Source organism: Chondrus crispus, genomic scaffold, assembly GCF_000350225.1.
Source record: "Chondrus crispus Stackhouse genomic scaffold, scaffold_224, whole genome shotgun sequence".
NCBI classification, from domain to species: domain Eukaryota; phylum Rhodophyta; class Florideophyceae; order Gigartinales; family Gigartinaceae; genus Chondrus; species Chondrus crispus.
In genome coordinates, this window is record NW_005179100.1 from 86578 (window position 1) to 113597 (window position 27020).

Here is a 27020-nt window from a genome sequence, read left to right on the forward strand (position 1 = left end):
AATAGGCACGCAAAGCGGCAAAATGCCTCTCATGTGCACGAGCTTTTTCCTTCCGTCTTCGTGAGGCGCAATCTTCTGCAAAAACCACCTGACGGGACCGCTGTTCGTGACACTGTGTTCATGCGCGCTTTCTGGCCGTCGATGGTCCATCGTCAAAACAAAAACGGCGTTGCCAAGAGCGAAGTGTACAGTATCCTTGTTCTTGACGTGACTACGACTTGCAGCAGCCCTCTAAAGAGTCACTTCCGAAAGAGCAAGAAGCATGGGTTTCGAGCAAGTCCCCGAACGCAGGTGAGATACTTGGAACCCTGCCTACGAAGACACAACTACCACACCACTCCAAAAAGAGCAGAGGGGTGGGCATCTCGGTTATTAGCAGAGGTCAAAAGCAGAACGCAGTGGTTATCTTATGAACACAATGTTACACTCTAATGTCACATTCCTCGGATCCTCTCCCCCGGCCCTCTCTTTTCACCCCTCTTTTGTTCCCCCCCCCCCCCCCCCCCCCCCTCTCTCTCTCTCTCTCTCTCTCTCTCTCTCTCTCTCTCTCTCTCTCTCTCTCTCTCTCCTTATTTGCATCCCACAGGCATTGCATTCATGCCCTGCTCTATACTGCGCTTACAGACTGGACAGCGAGCCTGTTGCACGAGCCAGGGGTCGATGCAATCTGCCATGAAGCGATGGAAACACGGTAGGATGCGGATTTTCATGCCGTCCTCAAAATGTTCCAAACATATTGTACACTTCTTGGCGGTGTCGTCCGCAAGTTCTGGCGAGTTTCCGCCTTGGTCTGCTGCGCTACTGGCATCTGCAGCTCCTGCCGCTACTACCACGGTTCCCTCCCCCTTACATTTGTTGCCTTTGTCGCTCGACTGAGTTTGATCGCCACCCGACGCATCACCCTTTGCCCTGAACATGTATGTCGGCAGGCGCGCGACGGTTTCGTGGCTGGCGCCTTCCAAAAACTGGCGTAGCCTCTGACTATTATTGTCCAAGTCAAGCAGCATTTCATAATCGGCAGCAGTAAAGTCCCTGTCCATCATAGCCAGCCGCTGACTTGTCCGCACATATGCAGCCCGCTCCCCCGTAAAATGCCTGTGCGTTCTAAAATGTCTATGCCGTGCACGATGGGCGCCATCGGCGGTGACACCGACCAGCGCAAAGCGAAGAAGGACGGAAGAAAATGTGGCGACACAAGCGGCGACTGCAAACGGAAAGACGGCGTCATTCTCGGAAAGCAAGTAGGTGCCGCCCACTGCGGCGGTCACCAGGCCGAGTCCCATAGCACCGGCCATGGCGCGAGAGCGCAACGACGGTGGATGTTGGTGCTGCTGCTGTTGTTGAGGTTGCTGGGTGGGTTGGGGCTGGTGTTGCGCGGGCCGGGAGGAGGGAGGGGCTTGGGAAGGGAAGGCCGGTGCGTCGGGGGGAGTGGGAGCAGCGGCGGTACGGCGGCGGAGGCGGGGGGGTTGCGGAGGAGGGGCGGCGGTGGGGTCCGGAGGAGCGGACATGGCTCACGACGGAGTCAGAAGGGCGAAGGGTGCGGGAAGGAGTGGAGGAGGAGGCGAGGTTTGAGATGTGGAGTGTGAGAGGGGCCCAAGCCGGCCCAAGTGTAGGTTGTGAGGATATGACGTTGGGTTGGAAAAAGGGACAAAGAAAAGTATGCTCAGCCGCTCATTACAATCCAGAGTCACAATCCATCCTGACTCACAGCACACGAAGTGTCAAGAGCGTGCCTAAAACGAGGCCCCATTTCTCGGCTCTCTGCATTCCCATTGGGCGCATCTCTGTGATCATACGTGTGTCCAACGTGTTCCACCAATCCGACCCTTGGCTGCATTCCACCAACCCACCTCGCTCCACTCTCCTGCATCTCTCTCCCCATCCATGTGTTATTAAAAAAGCCGTTCCCGCCCACCTCACAACCTGAAAACGGGATACCTTTACATGGAGTATTCGCAGCTTCCGTCTTCGCCGTGTCCTTGCCCATGCTGCGCTGCAGCACTATTTGCTGCCCGACATCGTGCCTTGCCATTCCCAACCTTTTTCCGTGCAGTATCTCTAATACGGGAAAAAGTTGGGCTTGCTAGCTAGAGCAAACAACAGTCGCTGCACAAAGAATCGAACGGCCCCGCACTATTGACCTCATCACTGTCCCAACCCACGACCCCATGAGTGCCGCGCAGCTCCACCTCGTACTGTAGCGTGACCGACGCATCGTCCCGCGCTGGAACCACCAACCTCCAGGTCAACTCGTGGCAACGTTCCACCACTGTACAGTACTTGTCCCGCACAGTCATAGAGGCGGACGTACTGTCTATCTTTTCCATTCAAGCTCGACGAATTTCTGCTCCGGCAGCAATTGTTGACAAGGAGTGTGTTCATCCACCACATGACTTTGTACTTCTTTCGAATGGTGTCGGCATCAGCGTCCCAGTTGCGCCAAAGCTTTTCCCCCGAAAGCCTATTTTTATTGCGATGCCCCTCTCTGTCGGCGCCGCTTGCTTCAAAAACACCTGCTCCTCTGCCGAGCAATCCCTGACTCAACTGCTAGAACGTGTTCACGCAGGCCGTTTGCCGAACAATATCGGATTTTGAGATATATGCGCCAATGGATCCATTTCTGATACAATACAGATCGATATATTCTCTAATGATTACAATTTATTACGAAGGCTCTACCCTGTAGACCGGAGGCAGTGGCGACCCTTCGTCGTCAGCCGCGTACACAACAATTTTTAAGCAAATCTCCGGCTCAAAAGGCACCAGTGGTCTGGAGGATGGTAACCTCCTCAGCTTATGTAGATTCTGCTTCAACGCACCGTTTCCACTATGTCGGTAATCTTGAGTCTGATGAGGGATCAACAACTGTTCAACGGCGAATATCACAATACGGCAGAAAAGTTTTTGCTGAGCTGCTCTCACAGTCGTTTACGAAATGTATGGCAAAACAGCATTCAGCATGAAAGGACAAAAACAACCCCTTGTCTCTCCATCGCTGAACCGTCAGTATCGAAGTTAACTCTTTCTTTCTCATCTCGCTAAGCCAGGCGATGCTTTATCTACAAGCCTGTCATTTACCCATTTCCCCTCCTTCACGGAAAATATACCATGTACCGCGCCGACCCTCGCGATAACGCGCGCAAATATCCAAACAGCACATTCTCATCCAGTCAACCCTGGCCATTCTTATCCGAAGAACATGAGGCCAGAGTCATTTGCCCCTTCTTTGGCAAAAATCTCGAAGTACTGGTAAATGATGGTTACAGCCATCAGAATTCCGGTGCCTGAGCCGATCGCACCAAGAAAATCAGCCATGATAGTCAACATACCAATGCAAATTCCTCCGAAAGCGGCAGCGGTCGGGATGTAGCGGTTCAGTTCCTTGACTAGAGACGTATCACGATGACCCTTGAGAGTCATCTGCTGATCACGCAGCTGTCGCGCCACATCACGAGCAGAAGATCCTGACACCTCAATCCAGTACTTGCTGAAAAGACCACAAGCGGAAAGAATGAATGCTAAGTATATGATGGCACGAAGCGGGTCTTCAAGTACGGCGGCGATATTGCGCGGTCGCGAAATGTAATAGGCTAAACCACCGATCGGAAACATCTGGGCCGAGTCCTGGATTGTGGTCCACCGTCCCATAATGTTAACAAACAGATTGGTCGGGTACCGACGGTACAAGATTTGAGACACGAAGTAAAGGTTGGAAACAAGAGCAGTCTGCAAAATAATGGGAATGTTCGAAGTGTAGAACAGCTTGATAGGGTAAGAGCCTTGCGCTCCACGGATGCGATTCGATTTGACCGGAAGGTCAACACGGAAGCCTTGGAAGTAGATAACGATGGCAAAGACAAGGACTGTGGCGACCAAGTTTGAAATGTTCGGCAGATCGGGGCGGAAGAGTGCTTCACGGAATGCGCGGATCTTGCTTTCACGAGTAATCAAAAGGTGGAAGAAGGCAATGATTGCTCCTTCGAATTCCTTACCTCGGCCAATGTTGATTGTCGTGGGCGACAGAGAAGACCAGACAATAGTTTCGCAGATGTTGGTGGCAATGAACAAGGAAATACCAGAACCGAGACCGTACCCCTTTTGGAGCAGCTCATCAAGAAGAAGAACAATCATACCAGCGACGAAGAGCTGAGTGATAATAAGAATGGCATTACCAGTTCCGAGCACCGAGAGGTCTCCATACATGCCCGAGAACACATACATAGAAGCTTCAGCAAGGCAAATGATGAGGCCCATGAGCTTCTCAGCACCGGAGAAGAGAGCGCGATCTTCTTTGAGACCCTGATCTACCTGGATAATGCGTGTACCAGCCAGGAACTGCATGATCATAGACGAGGTGATAATTGGCGAAATTCCAAGCTCCATAAGAGTTCCGCGGTTGGAAGCGGCCAAGACAGCACGCACAAAGTACAGAGGATCGGAGGACTTGGTGTTCTTAACTCCATAAAGGGGGATCTGGCAGCACACAAGATAAATGAAAAGTGTAACGGCAGTCCACATAACCTTCTCCCTGAACGCGGTCCGCTTGGTCGGATTCTCAATCTCCGGGAGGAAAGGGACGAAGGGTCGCACGATGGCTCTCCACATGGTGAATGTTGGTACTTCACACTATTCGCACACACTGGTCTTCGTCAAGGAGACGTGCTCGTGCTGGCTGTTGGGCTGCAGAAGACTTGTTCCAGGGAGAGCAGCGGCAAACGTGAGGTAGGTGAGAAAAGAAGGAAATTGCCCCAAAGTTGTTGAGTTAAGGGTAGAACGAAAGTACACCAGAAAAGTCTGGTCGATGTCCTCTTGGGTCCTATTTTAAACAAATGCTGAATCAGGAATGTCGCAGTGCGATAAGAACGATTTGGGATGCGCATAGATAGCAGTGGATGATGACGTCGACGCAGAGGTGAGTAGAGGCTTAACGGACCATTCTCCTGACAGAGGGGCGGGATGGGTCCATGAAGATTCAGTGCCCGATCACAGCAAGAGCGACAGAAAGTCCTCTTAATTGAAGCAACTGAGAGCATAATTCTGATTTGTTCGAAAAAAGACCGAACCAAGCCTTTGACATCAACGGACCTGTTATTACAGTCCAAACTAGAACGGACCACATAAGTAACTAAATAAGAACTTTCGGAAATTCTGCTTGCAATGCAAAATGCTTTGTCAATTAAATGAAAGGGAACGATAACCAAACTTGATTGACATACCGATTTTCAAGAATAATATTACAATACCACACTATTTTCAGGATCCTTCATTTTAACCCTTCGCCCCCGTTTTGCCCCGATGAAGCCTCGAGGATAGACACCAAATAGACTGCACCTTTCTCTCTCTCACAGATTCCCTCTAACACGTGTGCAAACACACGATGCCGACAATGACAAGGCATTATGATGCTCCGGTGAAACAAAGACGGTTTTTGCAGCAGACGAATCTGGTTTGTTACGAGCTCCATTGAACCCTTTTGTGTTACCGTCCCTTATTAAATGAAGGTCTCCATGCATGTATGAATGCAATTACCCAAGTCCGAGCAAGATGTATATATCTGCTCTAGCTTCTCAGGCCAGCAGCGACACATTTGTTTGATAATGATTTGAAGTCCTACACATCAAGAGTCCTCTTCATCATCCCAAAGGATATGAATATAGCATGTTACACTGCACATTGGTGATATTTAAAAAGAAGGGGCGAAGTTGAATTACCACAAACATAAGTTCAAGTTTTGATCTAACATTCATATGAGCAGAGGGTACTAGGGTGGAAACTAACAATAGATCTACTTCACATCACATTTTCTTCTCACATCTCCTATGAAATTTTTTTTGCTCGCTTTACCACAAAAACGGATACAGAGAAAAGAAGGCGAGACGAAGAATGAAGGCTTCACCATTTCAGACGAACAAATATTCTGCGCGCGGTTATGATAGATGTTTGGAGGATGACACAGACTCATTCCTCATACATTTGAGACGCCCTTTACATCTCCCTGACTGACTTATATGGGTGAGTAAATCAGTTCTTATTAACTTACCGAAGGCAAAGTTACAAAACAACAGTTTTGATTTAAGCATTGCAGCAGCCGAAACAGCTTTCGTGTATAGCTATTGCGGGATAGATGTTGAATCCCTACATATTCATTTTTTATGGGTTAAGCCAGACCGGCTGTAGGATGGCCACGTCTTCTCAATACCTTCGCAGGATACTGTTAAAGGATGGTACGGTATGTGTAGATTATTACACTCGTCAGGTGTGGCTTTCTGTCCAACAATACGAACAAATACGCAGCTCATGTTCCCTTTCGATTCGATCGTTTTCAATTCATGAATTGTAGACAATCACGAAGAATAGCTATGTTTCCAATCTTGCAACCGGAAATTAACAAAAAATCGTTTCCCACATTCGAGACGTCTGTGCTGCAGTACATCAAAAACATACTATGTATGAGATTAAAACGATGATCAGGGAACGAATCCATTCAAAGCGCTTTGATGCGAATCCGGACGAACACTTTTCGTAACGTTTATGTTTTGTGCTTCATGCCTGTGTATGTCTATATCTATATATATTCTCAGTTGCAACAACGGGTCCACTTGTTCCCTCACATCGTTGATTCATCATTTTGACGGCATCATGCAAGGTATTTCAAATATTTAAAGCTTTCAAGCTTGTTTTGTTGCGTCGTGTTGTTTGTTTTGAAGCCAGTGAGCAACATTTGGTCTAAAACATCTATGACTTCTTCTTCATCTCGCCTTCTCAGTTTATGACTTTTGTTATCATTGTGATTGTGACATTGTCAACAAATTGCGAGCGAAGAAACATTGAATGGAATGATAAGGTTTGAATGGGGAGAAGAAGGAGTGCGATGGGTGACAGAAGCAGAAATGGTGAGAGTGCAGGTGCAAAAAAAAACACTACACTAAGCTTCTAATATCGCTCGGTACCTTGGTTTGGTACTGTACCTGGCGGGAATTGAAGCCGGGGCCTCGCAGCGTGCAGCACTGTACCAATTGAATCAACAACTTGTTGTCTGTACCTCGAACTCCCTTCTCCCAACAACAGACTCAGCGGCGGCAAAGTGTTGGAGTGACGAGTATTTAAATGTGATTCCATCTCAGAGTGCCCGTGTACTTTGCAAGCGACCTGCATAATACTGTGAAATAAAATATCTCTCTCTTGCGCGAATGCTGATAAGCTGTCTTCACAAGAAGTGAGAGGGGATTGAAAATGCACTCCATCCAAGTGAGACTAACTGATGGTCTCTGTGGTCTGAACAGAAATAAAACAAAGGGAGGGAGAGAGAGAGAGAGAGAGAGAGAGAGAGAGAGAGAGAGAGAGAGAGAGAGAGAGAGAGAGAGAGTCCGTTCAAATGGTACATGCAAGGGTTGAATAGAATCTTCTCTTTCTTCGAGACTGGTAGACCTGTATCTTTAGACTTTCATGATCGTCTGGTATGTAGAGAATCATTCGCAGACATACATGTGAAACGTGTAATGGTGAGAGATTAGCGTGAAAAGATCACGCATGAGTACAATGTGGGCATGATCTATGTTTAGGCAACTAGCACCTATCGGACCGTTCTTCTTCTTCTTTATTTGAGGGATCAAGGCTAATTCCGCCTTGAACCGAAGAGCCCTTTTAGTTCGGGCTCTCCTTCCCGAACAAGGTACCCCAATATTTGGAGTGGTTTCTCTAAAATTCTAGTTCGCCAGTCCACGCGTTCCGTGAAATGGGCCCTTCCACTTCCCGCGCGGGAAGCGAATGTGAAGAAGTGGGCTACAGTGTCCTCGTTGCTGCAGTGTCGACATTTCCCTCTGCCCAGCTGAAGAATTACTTTGAGAGGCTGAAACATGGCGGAGCATCCAGTGTAGAGTTGGTTCAGGACAACTTTCGCCATTCGCCGTGACCAGACCTCGCGCATAGTAGTTGGCAAGTGATCGATTTCTTCTGCATTCTTCCTACGCGCTCCTCGAAGTGTAGCCTTAGCGTCGTGGAATTCGACGGGAACAGCAAGTCGGACCGTTAGTCCTCACATGAAGACAAAACTTATTTTATCTTTTCTAGACAACCAGACTCGAGATTTCACTTCGTTTTTTTTTTTTGAAACCAGGAGGCCATCACCACAGGTAAAGAATTTGCTTGTCGATTCTAGTGCAAAACAGCTCGTTGATGCATATAAAGGTGTTCAAAAGAAAAAGTCAGCTTACAGAAAGCATTTTTCCTAAAGCTAATTTTATGCCAGTAGCATAGAAACATTGCGTTGAGGACTTCCTATTCGGTTCTAATAACTTCAGAAAAAAAATTAAACCAGTCATGGCGATGCAGTGTCTTTGGCATGTGAACTGAAACAATTTTCTACAAAACGATTCTTGTCAGTAAATTAGAAGCAGGTCACGTGTTTGCAGATTGGGGTGCTTAATATTCCGCAACTGCCATATTCGCACCGCTCTATTTTGTTAGATCGCCCCATTTCTTGGCGCGCAAATGCCATAACTCGACAAGAGCCACTTCATAGTTTACGTTTCATATTTATCTCACTCCTTTGAACTTTTAGGTGGATATCGTGCAAAATTGAACAAGCTTCTCCAAGGTTTGGTTTCTTTGTAAAAGTGAACATGCTTTGCCAAAGTCTGGTTTCGTGTAAATAATGATGCGAGTCCTGATAGAGAATACTAATGGCTTTGTATGAGTTGAAATGTTTTGCCCCTGTTTTTAGGAAGCCGGCTACCACACTCAGTATGGGCTGATGAGGAAGTGTATCCTTTCAAGCAATCTGAAGAACACTCGGTACTGCGAATTGTCCATCTTTAGCGTGTCCATCGCTACCGAAGAGGTGAAAAATCAAATGGGCGTCGGCGAATGCATCTACTTTTGCAAGGTGGACTCTATTTGATAATCGTTTCCCCTTCAGGAGCACCCTATTAATTAATTAATTAATTGGAGCAAGCACACGAACAGCGAGAAAAAGAATTATTCGGGGTGATAGGTCTCCAATCGGAATTGTGGTGTATTCATCTGGTGTGTTCTTTGGCTTATTAGCTTCCTTTTTCCTTTTATTTTTCGATTATTGAATCATACCGAACCCGATCATTTTTCACCGTCTTTGTACATAACGGCGCCAACAATGTTTGTCTGTGCGCAGCTCAAGCTGGGCTGCTGCGCAGCAAAGACGTTTCTCTATTTGGACAATTCACTCTTTTTGGAGCGCAGGGCAGCAGGCAGTTTCTCGTGTGCAGCGTGGCCTCTTCCTTCACACCTTCCTTGCCCTCACAATCGGGCCCGTTCAAACCATCTTTGTTCCCCTACTGTGAGAGCCGCGTGCTGGGAGCCTATTTCTGAAGGGACGGTTGAGCTTATCCCAGTATTAGCACATCTTCATCGCTCAATTCTTTCGATTCACAGCAACGTACGCTCACGCGAGTATCCTACGGAATTGCTATGTGTGCCCTAGAAAATGCGATGTTTTCCTCGGAAGACGTCTTGACTCAAGCCAAAGAGAGTCTCCAAGTCTTGCTGCGAACAACCAAACCGGCACCAAGCGAAGTCTCAGTCGCAGTCGAGTCTCTAGAGCGGCTCAAATCCCGCTTAGGAGATGCTCGTCGGGCGCGAATAGCACTGCGGGAGGAGACAGTGCGAGCTACAGAAGCGGCATCTTCCATCACTGCAGACACAGAACGGATCGATCGGAATATTATTGACGCGAAGCTGCAAGCGGGGGAATTGCTTAGCGAGAGGGACCGAGTGGCAAGAGACCTGGCCCGTGCACGACGGAAATTGGCGCGACTCGATGAGAGCGTCAAGGAGATGCAGGCGGCGAGGGATCGGGGGGAAGAAAGTAGTGGGGACGAGATGAGTGAGAGAGAAGAAGAGGTGCGCAGAGGCAGGATTGCGAAGTCAGAATTGGAACGCTTGAAGTCTGCGGAGAAGGAGCTTGCTGAAGTGACAGGTCAGCTCGGACAGGTCAGACGAAGACGTGAAGACCTTAAAGAAAAGTTGCGCATGGCTCAAGACGAGTGGTAGGAGGAGCGTTGTGGACGGGTAATGTATTGGGTGTAAATTTGTTTGGGGGGGTGGTTTAGATGCGTAGATCATGAGCTGGGAAGAGGGTAGGTGGAGCATTAAGGACAAGCCGGTAAGGCGTTTATGGTTATGATCAGGGTTCTTCGCTTCTGTATTAAACAAGACCGTATTTAAATTGCTGTGAGATGTTTGCATTTAGTAGATATCTGCCCTTCGCGTGAGGCTTCCTAAGAGTTCATCTCATGGACGCTTCTTGTCTCGTGCAGGTCTAATTTAATTTTCCTTGTTGTTTGGGACCGCATGCAATTTCGACAGTTATGGGTGTCTTCAGACACTTAGCTAACAGTCTTGTCCACCTTTGTAGATGGTTGACCGCCTTCTTTGATAAGCTAGTGCAGCGCGCATCCCGATCGTTTCGCCATTATGTTAACATCACTGCACCAGCACCGAGACTGGACTCGAGTCGAGTTTGCTCTTTGCTCGATAGCGACAATAACAGACTTGTAATCGGAAACCCTTCGGACGCGCAATGACTCATTTTTCTGATGGGCAGCGGCGCCATATTCACGATGGTCATTTGCGGGGGACTTTCTAGATATCTCAACACTTGACGCATGCGAAGGCTCAGCTAGGTTGAAGGAGACCAAGATACGAGCAACGGCAGGCGTGCGCACGGAATTGCCAATGACGTCGCAGGATCCAATTTCTGCTTTTTGCATGTCCACCTGAGGCTCCAAAAGAGTCAAAAGTTGTCGAAAATGTTCAAAAAACTTAATTTGGAGATGCCGAAGAAATTGGATCATGCGCGAATGATATAATCACCGCCGACGTCGCCCCCCGAGCCCACTTTAGTGATCCGGTGAATCTTTGACCTACCGACGTCCCATTCTCCTCATCGGGCAACACCTCGCATTTCTGGGATTGTCCGTCGCCATCCCACACTTTCATCGCCATGGGTATCGATTTGGAAAAGGGAGGGCGCATCAAGAAGCCCGGGCGCCGCGCGCCCAAGTCCGAAAACCCGTACCTGTCGCTCTTGGTGCAGCTGTACAGTTTCCTCGCTCGTCGTACTGATGAGAAGTTCAACGGCATCGTCCTCAAGCGATTGTTTATGTCGCGGACATCCCGCCCGCCGATGTCCGTCTCCCGCATCTCGGCCTATATGAAGGGTCGCGAAGACAAGACTGCCGTCATCGTCGGCAAGGTCCTTGACGACGAGCGCATGCTGGACATTCCGAAGCTCACCGTCTGCGCCCTCGACTTCTCCAAGACCGCCCGCGTTCGCATCGAGAAGGCCGGCGGTGAGTGCCTTACCTTCGATCAGCTCGCCGTGAGGTCTCCTACAGGAGCTGGAACTGTTCTCCTCAGAGGTAGGCGCCACGCCAGAGAAGTCTATAAACATTTCTTCGGTGTTGCCGAGAAGGGCCACGTCAAACCTTACGTGCGCTCCAAGGGCCGCAAATTCGAACGTGCGCGTGGTCGTCGCTCTTCTCGTGGATACAAGAAGTAAGATCGTGGTATGTAAAAATTTGACTTGGCTTACATGCTGATTGCTTCAGGCGTGATATTTCCAGCGGATCTTAGTATCTGTCGCGCTTTTACCGTAGGCGTCGCGAAGACCTCTGCGGACAAGGCTCGAAGAAGGGTGGGGGAGGGTCGGGGAAGTAGGCAAATAGAATAAGCATGTATGCGGATGAATAGGAAATGCGATTTGATTTTAGGAAAGTAGCAGGATGCGTAGGCCAACTGAGGGCCAGTCCTAACAGGCGCTTTTCTTTTCTTTTGTTTTCCTTCAACCAGTTGCGGTCACGCTATTGGCCGGATCATTTCATTAAATTAATCGCACGCCACAACGAATGCTACACAGAACCACTGTAATGCTTGGTAATTCTGCGAACTGGTCGAAATCCATTGGCTAAAGGAAGTACCAATCCACACCCAGTCCATATGCACACTACTAAAATTCCATGGACTCGATGCGGTGCAGTGGCACTTGCAGTACAATGAAAGGGTGGAATTAAATCCAAATACGAGCACATGCAGATCAAAGCATTAGTTCTCTCAACATTACAAACCAGACACAGTACCTTCTCCCGCCATTTTATGTGCACAACTCGGCCCTCCCCCGCCTCGACGCCCACGTGAAATTTGCGACAGTCGTTTGCTAGCATTTTACACTCTGTTTAGGAAACGGAGCACCACCGGACGGCAGAAGGGTACCCAGAGTTCAGCACCCAGAGTTCAGCTTTTTGAAATCAAATGCCTCCTTGGCATCGATCATGAAATGGAGAGAAGCCGGGGAGGCTGCTCTCTAGTTCATGATCGATGATGAAGTGGCTTCGCCGAAATCCCTTTCCTGTGAACCACCCCGCCCTCGCTCCCTCCCCCCCGCCACCAACCCCCCTTCCCCCCCAAATAAGACCACGTCCCCTCCTCCCCGCCACCCCCCTTCCCCTCAATATCCCCACGTCCCCTCCCCGCCACCCCCCCTTCCCCCCCAAAATCCCCACGTCCCCTCCTCCCCGCCACCCCTACCTCGCGCCCGACCACCACGCCCCATCACCATCTTCCTCACCTCCTCAGTACCGTGACCAACACACATCCTCCGACATGCTATTGTCCCCGCCACCGCGTCATCCTCCTAACATCGACACCGACACAGTCTCTCCCCGCACCCTCCATCCCTTCCATATCTTTCGTTTCATATCTCAATCCAGCCCAGTTTTGGTCATGCACATCGAGGGACTTCATTATAGCAACAAGTCGTCCAGCTTTGCTTTTGTCGAGCTACAGGGAGTCAGACTGGGCCATGTGCATGCGCGAGGAGGCGTTGCTGTACCTTCCATGCTGCATGGATCTGCAGACCGTCCAGACTCTGTTCCATTTCCGAGGAGTGGAACTATGGGATGGCATTACAGTAAAAACTACAGCAATGTGCTTCCGATTTTAGTGAAGAACTCAATAAAAACGGGGCGAGGGAAAGGAAAAACGAGAGGAAAGTCCTTTGTTAGGACTGGCCCTGAGACAAAAAAAGTTGTCGTGACTCGAATGTACATGTTAGCCTTTTGCCAAAACACGTGTTTTCCAACAGAACGTTTGCAGTGGACCCTATATTCCTCCCTCCTTTAACATTTTAGATCTCCAGTTTTTCGGGATAAACTGGCTATTTCAGTCGTCCTGGTGATCATCCAAGTTGCCTGGCGTCTTCCGGCTTTCAAGAACCATTCTATATAACCCCTAAAGCCCGTGTCGACCGCACGGAATGACGGCACTGCATGGACATGGCCTCAACCATAACGAAGGACAACAATAGCGCCCCGTCTGCAATCGTCGACGAACTTGTTGCCGATTTTCCAGGTCCTGCACAAGTGGCAAAACGACCAGGTCATTCGGTCCACATCGACGAAGAACCCAGGGCCCTTCATCTTACCCCCTGCACGTTTACGCAGTACGCCGAACTTCCGCAAGGTGACCGTGAGAAATACGACCTCGTCGACGGCTTGCTTGTCTTCTCACCAAGGATGGGCGATAACTTGCACGAACGCATAGTGTCCTACATTATCAGCAAAGCTCAAGTTGCTCACGCCACTAAGAAAGCGTACATAACCATTTATGGACGCGGAAAAGTGTACATACCGAGTCGCAGGAGGGCTCTGGAGGCTCAGTTCGGTGAGGTGTTCGATGACTCCGGCTCACCTACGTCCTCGCCAGGTGGGTCTAGTTCCTCCGGAAAATCGGACACGGTACGCGAGCCGGACGTCTCCATCGGCAAATATCGTGACGATAGAGCTATGGAGTCCACAGCAGGCGAGCAATCAAAGACAATCAGGTTTGGAAAAAACGTTGATCCCCCCGTACTCGTGTTTGAGGTCACGAGTCCCTCCACTCGCAATGTCGACCTCGACAGTAAGTGGAGAGCGTACCGCCGAGCCAATATCGAAGAATACGTTATTGTCGACCGTGGTGGAGTTGGTGGAAAAGATGCTTGCGTCATTGTGGGTAAACTTCATGGCCGAAGCGACAAGGACGGAGACCGACAAGCGTCTGGCGATCCTACTATAACCACTCGCGGCAGTGGCAGTTCGCTGATGTACCACAGAAAGATCTATCGGGGAAATGAGTCCGTCATATGGAAAGAGACCGACAAGCGTCTGGCGATCCTACTATAACCACTCGCGGCAGTGGCAGTTCGCTGATGTACCACAGAAAGATCTATCGGGGAAATGAGTCCGTCATATGCCGTATCTTCAGCCGTGAAGACAAGATAACGGTGAAAGAGTTGCTCAATCCTCCGAGTGGGACTAAGGTGATTGAATACGAGCTGCAGAACAGAGAAGCAGAGATAGATAAATTGAGGAAAGAGATCAAGAGCTTGAAAAAGCGCGATAGAAGTCCAACCCAAAGCCACCACAATGGTTCGCCCAATGGTTCGGCCACCAACAGCCCGTCCAGAAAGAAACAAGTAGAGCGAAAGCATACAGAAAGGTAAGAAAAGATATGCTCTTTGGAAGGGAAGTCAGATTTGCAGTCTGTGCGGGTTAGCCGTGACAGATATTATAGCGGACAACTGGATAGTGTTCTTGATTATGCCAAATCATGCAAGCAATTGAAGATAGTAAATGAAAAGCCATAGTTGTGAGAAAGTTGTGAGAAGTAATATGCCTCTGCGCGCCGGAGGCAACTCTCCTTCGCCGTGTGCAGAAGACATATTTGCGACGCGATAAAGCTCGGTTCTGGAAATACGCGACTCGAGAAGAGCATCGTGCGTTATCAATTGATGGGTGGGGAGCCAATACCTTGGTAATGCTACTGGCATACTGGAAATTTCGGCTGTATATGAAACTATCGAAAAGCGCCGCAATATCTGCAGTTGTCGCTCGCAAGCTCGCAGCCAACATCCCCACGTTAGATGCCGCGAGTATGGTATACAGGTGCTCGTGCGTTATCTTTAATATATTGGTTGCCAACTGATATTCCTCGGCAGTCGTCTCCGTTTTTGCAGTCACGATCGTTAAAACATCAGTCTTGCCACGACCTCACTCGCTTTTTTTCTCTATCATCTCCCTTGAACTTTGCTCTCTGCACTGTTCGCTCCTATTGTTCACAGAATCACTTGAGGGTCCTAGTCAGTTTCATTCGATTTCTGAGGTCTTTCAGTCGATATGTCCGTAGCTCCATTTCTGCCATATTCAACTTCCTCCATAAATATTCTGTCGTCACCGTTAGTGCATTAACCTTGCTCTTTAATCTTTCCTTTTCACTAGCCTTCGCCCCATTCAAGCTTGCAATGGTTGGATTCTTCATCTTGGATCCCCAACCGCGCTTGCGCTTTGCAGAAACTGGGATTTGTGGGAGGATAGGAACAGCAGACATGACAGCCGGAGGGTCAAATCCATCTGCGGGATTGTGTAAAACGCCACTCGCCAGTTCAAATTCAAGTTCGTCCATTTGTCTCCTCAACCTCCGATTCTCACCGCACAATCTTGCACAACCCGCGCAGCCCGCGCAACCAACTTCGGTTGGAATGCGTTTCCAGTCGCTGCGCACGGTGCTCTGCTTTGCTTTTTTCATGGCTTGCGCTGGAGACTTTTTCTCCTGCTGGTTCTTTTCGCTTGGGGAACCCGACTCACTAAGGACTTCTTCGTCATCGTCTAGCTGCCGGAAATCCACACGTTCCAAATGCGAGTTAATTAATTTCCCTTCAACGTCATGCTCTGCAACTCCCTGGGCGAGGAATTCTTCTTCGAACTCATCACGAGCCGGACGGTCTCCAGATGCGGATTCTCCCAGCTCAAAGTCGGAGACGCTTGTGTGGTGAGAGAGGTGTGGTAGTCCTGTACCGGCGCGACGAGGGCGGCGAGGGGAGGAGGAAGAGGAACGCACTCGCCTAGAGAAGGGATGTGGCGACAGCATGATGGGGAGACGAGGAATGGGACCATCGGATGGTTCTGGGGAGGAAGGAGCAGAGGGAGTGAACGGAGGCGCAGAAGGGGTTAACTCCCGAGAAACTAGAGATGAAGGTAGCTTCGAAGGCGCTCGTGAATGCGCCGGACGAGGTGGTGACGGTGATGATGAGAAATGACCGGATGTGGACTGGGGCACCTTGGACAATACTAGTTCATTGCGATCATCCGGGTTAGATGGTGGAGATGATGGGGAAGAAGCGTCTGGTATGGATTCCGGTAGCTTGGAAGGTACTCGTGCATGGACAGGGTGAGACGGTGGCAGTGGTGGGGCAGCAATGCCTCCAGAAGGTCGGACTGGGGCGAAAGGCAGCGGCGGAGCGGGGGGCGGAGGTGCCATGTTGCGACCGGGAGCAATCGGGGGTCGCTTGTCGGCTGCGTTGAGGAGGCGCGAAAATAGCGCTGCCGGAAGAAAGTAAAGAGGTAAGAAATGAATGCGGAAGGTGGAGTGGGAAGAATGGGGAGCCTGACGGTGCGTCATGAGGGGCACGGCAGGTCCGTGAGTGTTAGGTTAGTGCGCGCTGAGTCAGCGAGTTGCAAAATCATGCTAGATATTGCCGGGGCCAAGGGCAGGGCGGAGGCGTGAGAAGTTGATGGGACTTGGGCAGACGACGAATGTGTGCGTAAAGAAGAGGACATGTTGTGCGGGGCGGAAATGGGGGGAGTGGGATTCAGGAGGAGCGGGGCCTAAGAGTTGGACTTTGCTGACCCGGGCAAACGACAGCCGGAGCGGAGACGCGGGACGGCCTCCCGCAGAGGGCCGTAAGCGCAACGCAGGCTGAAGGTCGCGCAGGGAACTGGTGGCGGAAGCAAGCAGAATGAGGACTAAGGTGGCGTGGGAGACGTTGTCGGACATGAATTGGACATAGCGAGGCAGCTTGCGGCTCCGCATGCCGGGCCCGAGGGGCGGGAGAGCGCAGTGCACGCGATCGTACACGTCATTTGTCTGGATAGCTACTTCTGATTGGAAAATTAATCGCCGATTCGGCGTGTGATTGGTCAGCAGAAAATGCCCCCCTAACAGATGCAAAACCTCTGGCAGAATCAGCAAAACAAGGCGCCGCTTGTTCGGCTTAGGGCCCGGATTCTTCTAAGGCAAGTCGCCACTTGCAAATCCCTTACGAGACCCTAGAGTAGACACAGAAACCTGAAGAAACCATATGTATGCCCTTTTCACTCTGCAATGAGTCGAGCAACTTGGCCTCCGGTATATTGCAGACTTCATCCACATCGTGAGCATTCCGACCTTTGATGCCCAACACTATCCACGCAGATTTGCAGGAATGTCTTCTTCGGTGAGGAGGCGTTCATTTAATCTGTCGCCCCCCGCGTCACACGCGGCCGCAACTCCTCAAGTGCAGGCCTGAAACGATTCATGTGCAAAATGCATGTTTTGAGTCAAGCAGACGATTTGGAAAGGCTTATTCTGTTGACAAAGAGGCGTGCAGACTTATTCGTACGTCGCGTCTCGGGAACAACTTCACCCTTGCCCGAATGATCTGGTGAATGTTCAGAATGCCGCCAAAAAGGCGCCTGGGACTTGTCCATAGAGCTGGCCAACCTTCGCCATCTCCGCTCAAATGGTTTGATTCGCACTCCTCAATATTGCTCGCAGTGAAAAGGCATCGCAGACCGGTGTCTGGTGGTGGTATTGCTGGTAGGGATCTTCGTCAGGAAAGGCAAGCTCTACTGCCGTTCGAGTGGTGGCTACCCAAGGGTACGAGGCAGTTACATCACACAGGCAGGCAAGGGCAAACCGAAAAAAAAACTTTCGGCCTTTCACTTTCGGCCTTTCAATTCAAAAAAGTATAGAGCCCCTGGCGGGAACTTCGGAGGACTCGAACCCGCAATCTTTGGCTTAGGAGGCCAACGCGTTATCCATTGCGCTACAGGAGCTACTGAACTGATGGCCAATTGGACATATCATTGATATTTATTATATTCTTTTGAATCTATGCAAATAAGACACGTGTTCGACGTGGCATACCTGTCCACGCACCTGCTCTCTGATCCCTTGATGTTTGAGAAATGAACTCCCCCTTTTATGTGGCATACCTGTCTATATCCACTTCGTGACTTGGTTTGTGTCCTGTTTTGGGTCCCGACAGGCAGTCTGAAGCTTGCCGGCTTGTCCAAATGTGGATAGCTGACTAGCGATCTTGAAAAGTTAAGTGCGAGAACAGAGAAGCAAAAATGTGAGGCGTGATATAACAGTGGGCAGGGCGATACGGCAACAATCTCTCGACATACATATAATCAGGCTAGAGGCAAAGCATGTTTGAGTAGTTTTGACTGGTAGGAAAGGTGTGCTTCAGCCATTTCCCGAATAATTCTGCTCCCTAATATCGATCGCACCATTTTCTCGCTCTGCAAATTCTGCAGGTGTATTGCAAGTCAGGCGCTGAAGAAGATGCTCTTTCATCGTACACCTATGGTCTGAATTCGTAAGACTGAATGTCCTAGTGTGTCTATGACTCACCAGTGGTGTGGGAGGATGGTTGGGCGCGGTCGATGCGAGTGCGGGAACGAGGGTGGGGGAAGAAACACCGCTAAGACTTGCAGCGGGGGACGGAAGGGCGGGGGCGCAAGTCGCGGCGAGTGCAAGTATGGGGATGAAACTAGCAGGGAGCTGCTTTCGTAGCAGAGATGCTGCAGGCGCGTCTCGCATTCTTGCTCTCACTTAAACAGCGCCCTGGGATCCGTCTCGTTCATAACTGCGCATCCTGCAGCAGCGTCTGAGGTTCAGAGCAGTCAGAAATCGCTCGTGCCAAGCGCCCACCTCAAAATGCGGATGGTCGAGGACCACAGACTCTCAGCACTACCAACATTGCCTCGCTCCTCATATGGTCTCCCCTGCGGGACATGCCGCTACATGCAAGCATGACCTCAACGTCACCCATAGACGCAACCCCGTCCGCAAAGCGACCGCCCACTGCCAGTTCCAACCCACCGGTTCCGTGCACAGCCGTGCAGCGCCCTTCGTCCCTGGCTAAAGTGCGACGCCCTCGCTGCTGTCCTTGTCCTGCCCGCCCTCTACCCGGTCTACCCCGACAAACCGACTTTGGCGTATTACACTACTGTTCGCAGCCCCTACCGCCGCGCCGTCATCCAGCAGGTCGCTCGACACCCCGCCAGTGCCGCTTCAGCAGACGGGCTCAAACTCCCGGCCCACCCCAGAGCCCTTCGCGACGTGCTTCTCCTACAGGACAGCACGCCAGTCGCCGAATTGACTGGCAATCTTTTCCCAACTCCTTTGATACAGGCGATGCTGAGTCGCCGAATTGACTGGCAATCTTTTCCCAACTCCTTTGATACAGGCGATGCTGAGTGTCGCCGGAGCCATCCTCGCTCCAATTTCCTTTCATACCGCCGACTTCTGCCGCCCGATACAAGTGCGATCTTGATTACATGCATTCAGACGTGAGACGCACGCAAGCGTCCTCCAAAAGCTGCCAAACAAACATATTCTTCAAGACGCTTTACTGGAGTGATGCATTTCTCTTCCGGTTCTTCAGTTCAGTACTGGAGAACCTGAGGTGAAGTGCATCATCGCGAGCATAGCATTTGAAGTACGGCACTTTGATGTTGACAGCGTGATTTCTGCTTACAGGCAGAGTTAGCCGGCGACGCACACATTTACCGGTACATTCACCCACCGGGCGGGCGTGTTATGGGGGGTTTGCTGTCGCAGAAACATCTGCAGGACAAACTCCGGCGTCACGCAAGACGATGCGCACAGCGTCGTCTAGCGACCATTCGCAAACACCACAGGGGCGGACTTGCATCCTAGCTGCGTCCACTTCTGCGACTCTGGTCCACGCCGTAACTGCCGGTTCTCCTCTCAAGCGCGACAAGGCTTCCCGCAATGCGCGTATGCGCATGACTTCTTCCACGGCGCGGTCTTCGCGCAGCAGGTCCAGCAGCGCGTCCTGCGCGGCCTGTCTGACGGAGGAGTGTTCGCTGGCGGCGCAGCGTTCCAGGGCCGCCAGCACGCCGGCGTCCAGCAGTGCGACGCGGCCGGCCGACCCGCTGCGCGCCTGCCGCGCGACGCGGGATAGGCCCGTGCGCGACAGGAGCGGCTCCTCGCAGGCGCACAGCGTCACCGATTGCGGGGCCTTCGCGTGGATCACGATCGGGGATAGGTGCAGAGCAACGGCCGTCGAGGAGCCCAGCGCCAGGATTCGGAAGACGATGGCTGCCGGGGAAGCTGAGGCGCTCGCCGCAGATACCATCGCCCTCTATCCTGCCACCCTGCTGCCGATCAACGCGACGATATGCAAGTCTCAATTGATTCCGGTCGCGTCGTGTTTCCCCACACACATCTCTCACGCCCTGGTGTCTACTTCTCGAGATACAGTGTAGACGACAAGCGATTTTGCCCATATGAGGCAAGCTTTTTTTGCGAAATAAATTGTAAAATTTTCAAGTTATTTTGGACACAATTTCTTTACCGTACTTGCTATCGGCCATAATATCTTGCAAAACATCAGGATAGCAGTTCTGAATGTAAAGAAAGACGAGGAGTCCAATTTAGATTAAGTGCCCGTTCGCAATTTTAAACGGACGTTTTGGTTATCAATACAGAACATTTTAAGGATGCTCCAAAACGCTTCTTTTCCGGATTTTTGTAAGAACGATTGGAAAGAATACTCAGTTACCACCCAAATCCATCCTCCCACCACGCAGAATTCAAGTACGGGAGGGAGCGTATCTTTGTCCTTCTTATCAAGTGAGCACAAGTCCGGAAAAAATAAGTTGAGAAGTAGCCTAGTAATGGCCACGAGGCTATTTGACCTGAATTGAGGTCAAATGTTTCCTAGACACTGGGGCTCATGACAGAGGAATGCATTACTGTAAGTTGATGATAATGTAAGCTCTGTCACCAATAGGGCCCCTGTCCACATCATCATATTGCACGTTACATTATGATACAGTAGTAATGCCGCACCAAAGCCCATTTCCCTTCTCTGCTCGCTCGGCTCCGTTCACGTCGAGGTACGTTGGCACGCAAGCTTAGTCGCTTCCTCCATAACTTGCTCAAATGTCCGCCAAAGAGGCAGAGGCCGGCGAGGCCGGTGAGTTCTTGAACGCTGATCTCCACCATTCGCTGCCTGCCCCATCCGCGGAGCCTTCATCCACTATTCCGGCTGAAGCGGCCGAGGAAGAAGAGGAAGCCGAAGGTGCCGTCCAGTCGCTTTTGCGGCGCAGTTCGCATCCCACCGTTGCCATATTTCACGTGATTTTCAAGGCCGGCGCCATCGCCTCTTATCTCTTGCTTGGCTTCTTCACAGACTCGTTTGTTATCCAGTTTGTCATCACTGTCACGCTCCTCGCGTTCGACTTTTGGACCGTGAAAAACGTCACAGGCCGTCTCCTAGTCGGCTTGCGGTGGTGGAATGAGATTGCTGACGACGGTACCACACAAGCGTGGCGCTTCGAGACGATTGCGGATCGCGAGAACCTCAATGTCATTGACGGCCGCATTTTTTGGTGGACCATGTACATCAGTCCTATCATCTGGCTTCTACTTGGTGTCGTGTGCGTCTTGAAGTTTAATGTCTCGTACCTTCTCATGGTTGTTATTGCGCTTCTACTCAACGGCGCCAACATCGTCGGCTACTATAAGTGCAACAAGGATGCTACAGAGCAGATTAGGAACTATATTGGCAAAAGTATGCTCGGCCATGCCATGGAGAGAAGCGGTCTAGGAGGCCTTTCACAGCTCTCGGGGCGTCTTTCAAATTTCGTTTGAGCCTTTGCGCCATCTTCATATGTCATAGTCTTGATATTCACTCTTCCTGGATGCATTCAGGGGGGAGGGGCAAGCATATTCGACTTTTCTCTACAGTACATCGCCGACGACCTTGGTTGCTCCTCTCGCTGAAAAGTCGTCTGTTGATATCATCTCGCAGCACTTGCTGGTACCCTCTAGAGCTGTGATGGCATGATAACAATGACAAAAATGTGGGCTGAGCCATCCATTTTCTAGAGTGCATCGTCAAAGAGATATGAGTACAGCCCGGGTTCACAATACGGGCGTCCGAAAAGTATACTCCAGTCGTTCAGGAAGGCCTGGGTGCATCTTTCCCGGTGGCGTCACGAATGACGGCAGTGGGTATGTTAATGATGCCCTTCGGATCAACTCGAGAGAGCTGGAATTGAAACGCTGGAGTGACCCATTTTCCACATGAGCACGGCGCTCCTGACCATGAAAAAGATCCGACCCGGGCGCTGCATTTAGGGCACATCAGACGACCGTCATTGCCGGCTGCGCCCTCAGCCCATTCTGGCATTTCCGAGGTAAACACACTGCTACATTTTCCTCCAACACCCTTGTACGTCGTCTCGCGTGCTCCCCATTGTTCCTTCACTTGGCTCACCCCCGCTCCATCGCTGCAGTGGCCGGTTGTGCCCTCGTGCATAACGTGAGCTCTATAAAACAAGATGTTTCGACACTTGCCGCATGTGTAGTATTCCTCGCTATTTGGATGTTGCTCCATAAGACGTTGAGGATAGGATAGATGCACGAATGGTGAGACAGACGATAAGACGTTCTTGCTCGGCTCCGGATGCTGGCATCTCAAAGACTGCCCCGAAAAACTTTTGCCCGTGCCGTAGCTTATTCGATCATACGGCGTCCTTGAGGGGATAGAGAGGGAGCTGCAAAAAGAAGTAAAATTTAACTTGATATTTCCAGTCTTTTCTAGAGCGCCATGTTGCATGTCCCAAATTTATACTTGCGGTCCCCTGCCGTTCAGACGAAGGGACAACATTCGCTCTACTCACAACAGTCAACATTTCATCCGCTCAACCTCAGCCTGAAGTTGTCAGACCTTGACTAGACATACTTACCGCTTCCATTTCTGTTACTCGAAGGATTCCATAAACGTATTGCGTCGACGAGCAAGACGTTGAACGAAGGGTGTTGCCTCGTTGATTTGTGTTTCCAGTTCAGAGTTTAGCAATGGCACAGCGCCTTCTCAAGGAGCACCGCGACCTGCAAAAGGAAGCCAAGAAGTCAAACCCGGATATTCTTCTTTCACCGGTAGACAGCAACCTTTTTCGATGGGCAGGTTCAGTCGCAGGTCCGGAGGGGACTCCCTATGAAGGTGGTCGATTTTCACTTGAGGTCAAGGTTCCGAGCTCGTACCCCCTCACAGCGCCAAACTTTCGTCTCCTCACCAAGATTTTCCATCCGAACGTGCACCCTAAGACTGGGGAAATCTGTATCGATATCCTGAAGAATGCGTGGTCTCCGGCGTGGACGCTGCAGTCAACCTGCCGCGCTATCATTATCCTTCTTTCTCACCCAGAACCGGATTCTCCTCTAAACTGCGACGCTGGAAATCTACTCCGTCAAGGCGACCATCGAGGCTTTCGTTCCGTCGCAACGATGTACACAGCTATTCATGCTACACGGAAAGGGGAAGCATCGCGCACCTAATGTCATGGTCGGGTGTATCTGCGGCCAGTCCGGCTTCAGAAACCGCTTTATTCTCTTCTACTCGTAACACATGTGTTGTGCGGGCCCCTGCCAACACAGCTTTTGAAAACACCAACGTTTCAACTCTCTTCCATGCGTAATGGCTCTCTTCTGGAAATGTGAGCCGGGTTATCTTCACTCTCAGTGTTTGTACACTCAAATGCCCTTATGAATGAGAAATTCCGCCCGTTGCGAAAACGTATCCGTAGAACAACGCTATAAAACCGATTATTCCAGCACCAATAAGGAAACCTTTATCGTTGCTCCATGCCGATGTAAGTCTCTCCACTTGCTCGCCTTCAAACTTCGCCTGCTTCTGCTGATAGTCGTCCGGAGGAAGCTTAAACACGCCACCATTACTCGTCTTACGCTCCTCAAACTCTTTCCATGACGAATCCCAGTCACGTGGGTTCTCACTCTCACCATCGCCTTCTTCTGGTTCTGACTTTCCTTTCTCGGCGTTCATGGTGACGAAAACCGGTCTTCTGGTTTTGGCCAGGTTCCGAGCTCGGAGGGGGGTGCATGAAAATAGACGCTTGCGCATCCAATGAGGTTGGGAGGGCAGAAACGCCGCCCCAGGGACCCAGCAAACAACCCCCTCGTCGCCCCTATTCACGCCGACCGAAGCGTGCATACCGATACCCGCTTCTCTGCTCAGTGGTTGTCGCGTGGAGAGTTTCCAGCCCAAGTCGCTGTTGTAGCGAAATGTCAAAATCTGATTGACAGATTTGGGAAATATCACGGCTTTATGCCCCTGAAACATTGAGGTCCCTGACGTCCGAAACTCCGGTTTGTCTGATGTTATTCTAAAGGTGCGACAACTCGAGTTCAAAATCTAGAGTACGCGAAGAGGTGGAATCAAGTCTTGCAAACTCCCTTCCCTATTCTCGTTCAAGAAGAATGTTTCTCTTCGATAAAAGGTGAGGTTTCATCTAGGGCCTCGAGATTCGCCGTGTCTCCATTTTCCTCCACCTGCGTTGTGTTTGGAATTGGTGCACGACGTTGTTTGATCCCGGGTGATGGGCTCTCTACTTCTGCCTTTTCGTCTGGGCTCTCTTCGATTGCCGCGTTTTCGTTGATTGCATCTGTGGGATGGTCACCGACAATCACACCAGGCTGAACAGCCTCAACAGCCGGGCGAATCCTCTTGCGATTGTGTTTAAGCTCCTTTTTGCGACGTCTCTTTGATGCGCGCTTCAGAGTTTTATTGATTTCTTTCAATCGCCTCTCCTCAGCGGCGCGAAATGCCTTGCCCTGTTCCTCCTTCTCCAGGGCTTCCCTTTCCATGTTCGCAATGCGCGCTACTTCTACGCGCCGTTGATGCCTGTAAACATGAAAATCACCGCTTCCCGCACCAGCCGTGCTGCCTGCCACATTCTTCGCTTGAATGTCGCGTGGATCAAACTGTCCGTCAGGCCGTGCTTTGGGTTCTGGAGTCGACATCTTCACGTGCACCCAAATGCAAAGTCAGCGGATTGGATGGATGTTTCGGCAATTCTCCACCCGTTTTTCCAACACGCTTAAAATTTGCAAGCCATCGCAAACCTTAAGGGCACATACGGAAAAAAAATCCGCGACGAAAATTTGATGCACTGTAGACAAAAAAAAAACAGGCAACCAAGAATTTAATGGTTCCACGCACCCACTCAGACGACCATAGAGTTGTTGCATGGGTTATCAAACTGGTGCCCAATCTAAGGCGTACACCCCTCGACAAAGAGATGATACTGGCAACTAACAAGACCGAACTTTCTTCAACCACGAAGGAATGGACTCGCAAAACGGTGACACAACTTGGAATTTGGCACATCAACCAGAACCTGACCTCTACACCTAGGCATCATGAATTTCCTCGTTCCGGACTGAGGTCCCGAAGAACCCAGCCAGAGCCTACATTTTCCTGCCCCAGAAGTCATGAAGCCTGTCATGGATAAAAATAAGGACATCCTTTCGTCTAGGCTTATTCCTCATCGTCTTCCGGATGGTCGTTCTCATACCCTTCTTCTTCGTATCCCTCCACACCGTCAGCAGTCGCTTCACCGTACTGCTGATATTCGGAAACAAGGTCGGCCAAGTTCGACTCGGCTTCCGAAAACTCAAGCTCGTCCATGCCTTCACTCTTGTACCAATGCAAAAAGGCCTTACGTCTGAACATGGAGCGGAATTGGTTACCAAACCGCTTGAAGGTTGCCTCAATTGCAGTGGTGTTTCCGATAAATGCAGAGGAAATCTTTTCGCCAGCTGCCGGAATATCACATACAGAGGTCTTTATGTTGTGCGGAATCCATTCAACAAAGTAAGCCGAGTTCTTGGTCTGCATCAATGTCATCTCGTCTTCGACTTCTTTCGTGCTAACCTTACCACGGAAATAGACTGCAGCAGTGAGGTACCTACCTTCACGCGGGTCGATTTCAGCCATCATGTTGTTGCGATCAAACATTTGTCCAGCGAGCTCCGGGACGGAAAGGGAGCGATATCCAGCGGAGTTGGATGCAGCCAGTGGTGCATGTCCGACGGCAAAGAAGTGCAGACGAGGGAAGGGAACCAAGTTGACTGCAAGTTTCCGCAAGTCAGCATTGAGCTGCCCAGGGAACCGAAGCGAGCAAGTGATACCGGACATGACGCTGGAAATGAGACTGTTCAGCTCATCATAGGACGGCTGCTCAATTTTCAAGGTGTTGTAGCAGATGTTATACAAGGCCTCATTGTCAATTGCGAAAACGCAATCGGCGTTTTCAATCAGTTGATGAATTGAAAGGGTGCAATTGTAAGGCTCAACGACAGTGTCGGATACCTTAGGAGATGGGAGCACGGAGTAGGTGCACATCATGCGATCGGGATACTCTTCACGGATTTTCGACACAAGCAATGTGCCCATGCCAGATCCAGTCCCGCCCCCTAGAGAGTGAGTAACCTGAAAACCTTGAAGCACGTCGCAAGTCTCAGCTTCCCTTCGAATGATATCCAAAGCAGTTTCTACAAGTTCAGCACCCTCCGTGTAATGGCCCTTAGCCCAGTTGTTCCCTGCCCCGGATTGACCGTACGCAAAGTTGTCAGGATGGAAGAGTTGCCCGCGCTTTGAATTTTTGATGGCCATCAAGACGCCGGGTTCGAGATCCAGCATCGCGGCACGGGGCACATAGCTTCCGCTAGAACTTTCATTGTAATAGACGCCAATGCGATGGAGCTCCTGGTCGGGACGATCGCCGATGTATTTACCATCGACATCGATGCCATGCTCGGCCGAAATCCCTTCCCAGAACTTGAGACCCACTTGGTTCCCGCATTGACCAACTTGCAAACTAACTAAGCGATAAAAAATGGGCGCGCGCGGATTGGCGAAAAGCGGTGATGCGTTAGATTGAAAAGAGCAGTGCGGGTATAGTTGATTTCAAGCTTCGTGCGGCACGTACCAATGCTGCGGGTCATGGCGGGGAGAGATGGGGAGGCAAGTGTTCCTTAAGTTTTTCGCGCGTTCGATGGTTGGCGCAGGGTAGATCGGTTGTTGAGAAGGACAGTGACGGGATGTTAGCGGGTGGGGGTGGGGG

At 50.6% G+C, this 27020-nt stretch overlaps 15 protein-coding genes; 7 read left to right on the plus strand and 8 right to left on the minus strand.

The window, feature by feature from the left end:
- Nucleotides 1-2613: 2613 nt before the first annotated feature.
- Nucleotides 2614-4605, minus strand: CHC_T00008648001 (Sec61 alpha subunit). XM_005715601.1 is given in 2 exon segments: nucleotides 2614-3186; nucleotides 3187-4605. 1 exon segment carries the CDS (start codon nucleotides 4603-4605, stop codon nucleotides 3187-3189), a length of 1419 nt encoding a protein of 472 aa, XP_005715658.1. The 3' UTR covers nucleotides 2614-3186.
- Nucleotides 4606-4610: 5 nt separating this feature from the next.
- Nucleotides 4611-4721, plus strand: CHC_T00004288001 (hypothetical protein). The gene has a single exon (XM_005715602.1). The coding sequence runs from the start codon at nucleotides 4611-4613 to the stop codon at nucleotides 4719-4721; it is 111 nt and encodes a 36-aa protein (XP_005715659.1).
- A 4744-nt stretch (nucleotides 4722-9465) lies between these two features.
- CHC_T00004289001 (hypothetical protein) lies at nucleotides 9466-10026 on the plus strand. Its single transcript, XM_005715603.1, has one exon. It carries the CDS (start codon nucleotides 9466-9468, stop codon nucleotides 10024-10026), a length of 561 nt encoding a protein of 186 aa, XP_005715660.1.
- Nucleotides 10027-10978: 952 nt separating this feature from the next.
- Nucleotides 10979-11876, plus strand: CHC_T00004290001 (hypothetical protein). XM_005715604.1 is given in 2 exon segments: nucleotides 10979-11536; nucleotides 11537-11876. 1 exon segment carries the CDS (start codon nucleotides 10979-10981, stop codon nucleotides 11534-11536), a length of 558 nt encoding a protein of 185 aa, XP_005715661.1. The 3' UTR covers nucleotides 11537-11876.
- Nucleotides 11877-12756: 880 nt separating this feature from the next.
- On the plus strand, nucleotides 12757-13155 carry CHC_T00004291001 (hypothetical protein). The gene has a single exon (XM_005715605.1). It carries the CDS (start codon nucleotides 12757-12759, stop codon nucleotides 13153-13155), a length of 399 nt encoding a protein of 132 aa, XP_005715662.1.
- A 146-nt stretch (nucleotides 13156-13301) lies between these two features.
- CHC_T00004292001 (hypothetical protein) lies at nucleotides 13302-14195 on the plus strand. The gene has a single exon (XM_005715606.1). It carries the CDS (start codon nucleotides 13302-13304, stop codon nucleotides 14193-14195), a length of 894 nt encoding a protein of 297 aa, XP_005715663.1.
- A 26-nt stretch (nucleotides 14196-14221) lies between these two features.
- Nucleotides 14222-14669, plus strand: CHC_T00004293001 (hypothetical protein). XM_005715607.1 is given in 2 exon segments: nucleotides 14222-14515; nucleotides 14516-14669. The coding sequence occupies 1 exon segment, from the start codon at nucleotides 14222-14224 to the stop codon at nucleotides 14513-14515; it is 294 nt and encodes a 97-aa protein (XP_005715664.1). The 3' UTR covers nucleotides 14516-14669.
- Nucleotides 14670-14869: 200 nt separating this feature from the next.
- CHC_T00004294001 (hypothetical protein) lies at nucleotides 14870-16470 on the minus strand. XM_005715608.1 is given in 2 exon segments: nucleotides 14870-15135; nucleotides 15136-16470. 1 exon segment carries the CDS (start codon nucleotides 16468-16470, stop codon nucleotides 15136-15138), a length of 1335 nt encoding a protein of 444 aa, XP_005715665.1. The 3' UTR covers nucleotides 14870-15135.
- A 66-nt stretch (nucleotides 16471-16536) lies between these two features.
- On the minus strand, nucleotides 16537-16881 carry CHC_T00004295001 (hypothetical protein). Its single transcript, XM_005715609.1, has one exon. It carries the CDS (start codon nucleotides 16879-16881, stop codon nucleotides 16537-16539), a length of 345 nt encoding a protein of 114 aa, XP_005715666.1.
- A 4145-nt stretch (nucleotides 16882-21026) lies between these two features.
- On the minus strand, nucleotides 21027-21218 carry CHC_T00004296001 (hypothetical protein). The gene has a single exon (XM_005715610.1). The coding sequence runs from the start codon at nucleotides 21216-21218 to the stop codon at nucleotides 21027-21029; it is 192 nt and encodes a 63-aa protein (XP_005715667.1).
- Nucleotides 21219-21254: 36 nt separating this feature from the next.
- On the minus strand, nucleotides 21255-21506 carry CHC_T00004297001 (hypothetical protein). The gene has a single exon (XM_005715611.1). It carries the CDS (start codon nucleotides 21504-21506, stop codon nucleotides 21255-21257), a length of 252 nt encoding a protein of 83 aa, XP_005715668.1.
- Nucleotides 21507-21521: 15 nt separating this feature from the next.
- On the minus strand, nucleotides 21522-22711 carry CHC_T00004298001 (hypothetical protein). XM_005715612.1 is given in 2 exon segments: nucleotides 21522-22051; nucleotides 22052-22711. 1 exon segment carries the CDS (start codon nucleotides 22709-22711, stop codon nucleotides 22052-22054), a length of 660 nt encoding a protein of 219 aa, XP_005715669.1. The 3' UTR covers nucleotides 21522-22051.
- A 242-nt stretch (nucleotides 22712-22953) lies between these two features.
- Nucleotides 22954-23433, plus strand: CHC_T00004299001 (hypothetical protein). Its single transcript, XM_005715613.1, has one exon. The coding sequence runs from the start codon at nucleotides 22954-22956 to the stop codon at nucleotides 23431-23433; it is 480 nt and encodes a 159-aa protein (XP_005715670.1).
- An 18-nt stretch (nucleotides 23434-23451) lies between these two features.
- On the minus strand, nucleotides 23452-24915 carry CHC_T00004300001 (hypothetical protein). XM_005715614.1 is given in 2 exon segments: nucleotides 23452-24363; nucleotides 24364-24915. The coding sequence occupies 1 exon segment, from the start codon at nucleotides 24913-24915 to the stop codon at nucleotides 24364-24366; it is 552 nt and encodes a 183-aa protein (XP_005715671.1). The 3' UTR covers nucleotides 23452-24363.
- A 168-nt stretch (nucleotides 24916-25083) lies between these two features.
- Nucleotides 25084-26998, minus strand: CHC_T00004301001 (hypothetical protein). XM_005715615.1 is given in 4 exon segments: nucleotides 25084-25432; nucleotides 25433-26778; nucleotides 26886-26901; nucleotides 26902-26998. The coding sequence occupies 2 exon segments, from the start codon at nucleotides 26899-26901 to the stop codon at nucleotides 25433-25435; spliced, it is 1362 nt and encodes a 453-aa protein (XP_005715672.1). The 5' UTR covers nucleotides 26902-26998; the 3' UTR covers nucleotides 25084-25432.
- Between the last annotated feature and the right edge of the window lie 22 nt (nucleotides 26999-27020).

Excerpts from the sequence above, each read along its gene's own strand:
- CHC_T00004299001 (XM_005715613.1), top strand. The coding sequence starts at position 22,954 with ATGGCACAGCGCCTTCTCAAGGAGCACCGCGACCTGCAAAAGGAAGCC.
- CHC_T00004289001 (XM_005715603.1), top strand. The coding sequence starts at position 9,466 with ATGTTTTCCTCGGAAGACGTCTTGACTCAAGCCAAAGAGAGTCTCCAA.
- CHC_T00004291001 (XM_005715605.1), top strand. The coding sequence starts at position 12,757 with ATGCACATCGAGGGACTTCATTATAGCAACAAGTCGTCCAGCTTTGCT.
- CHC_T00004296001 (XM_005715610.1), bottom strand. The coding sequence starts at position 21,218 with ATGGCAACGGTGGGATGCGAACTGCGCCGCAAAAGCGACTGGACGGCA.
- CHC_T00004297001 (XM_005715611.1), bottom strand. The coding sequence starts at position 21,506 with ATGATAGGACTGATGTACATGGTCCACCAAAAAATGCGGCCGTCAATG.
- CHC_T00008648001 (XM_005715601.1), bottom strand. The coding sequence starts at position 4,605 with ATGTGGAGAGCCATCGTGCGACCCTTCGTCCCTTTCCTCCCGGAGATT.
- CHC_T00004295001 (XM_005715609.1), bottom strand. The coding sequence starts at position 16,881 with ATGCGGAGCCGCAAGCTGCCTCGCTATGTCCAATTCATGTCCGACAAC.
- CHC_T00004290001 (XM_005715604.1), top strand. The coding sequence starts at position 10,979 with ATGGGTATCGATTTGGAAAAGGGAGGGCGCATCAAGAAGCCCGGGCGC.
- CHC_T00004294001 (XM_005715608.1), bottom strand. The coding sequence starts at position 16,470 with ATGACGCACCGTCAGGCTCCCCATTCTTCCCACTCCACCTTCCGCATT.
- CHC_T00004293001 (XM_005715607.1), top strand. The coding sequence starts at position 14,222 with ATGTACCACAGAAAGATCTATCGGGGAAATGAGTCCGTCATATGCCGT.
- CHC_T00004288001 (XM_005715602.1), top strand. The coding sequence starts at position 4,611 with ATGTTGGTACTTCACACTATTCGCACACACTGGTCTTCGTCAAGGAGA.
- CHC_T00004300001 (XM_005715614.1), bottom strand. The coding sequence starts at position 24,915 with ATGTCGACTCCAGAACCCAAAGCACGGCCTGACGGACAGTTTGATCCA.
- CHC_T00004298001 (XM_005715612.1), bottom strand. The coding sequence starts at position 22,711 with ATGCAACATGGCGCTCTAGAAAAGACTGGAAATATCAAGTTAAATTTT.
- CHC_T00004292001 (XM_005715606.1), top strand. The coding sequence starts at position 13,302 with ATGGACATGGCCTCAACCATAACGAAGGACAACAATAGCGCCCCGTCT.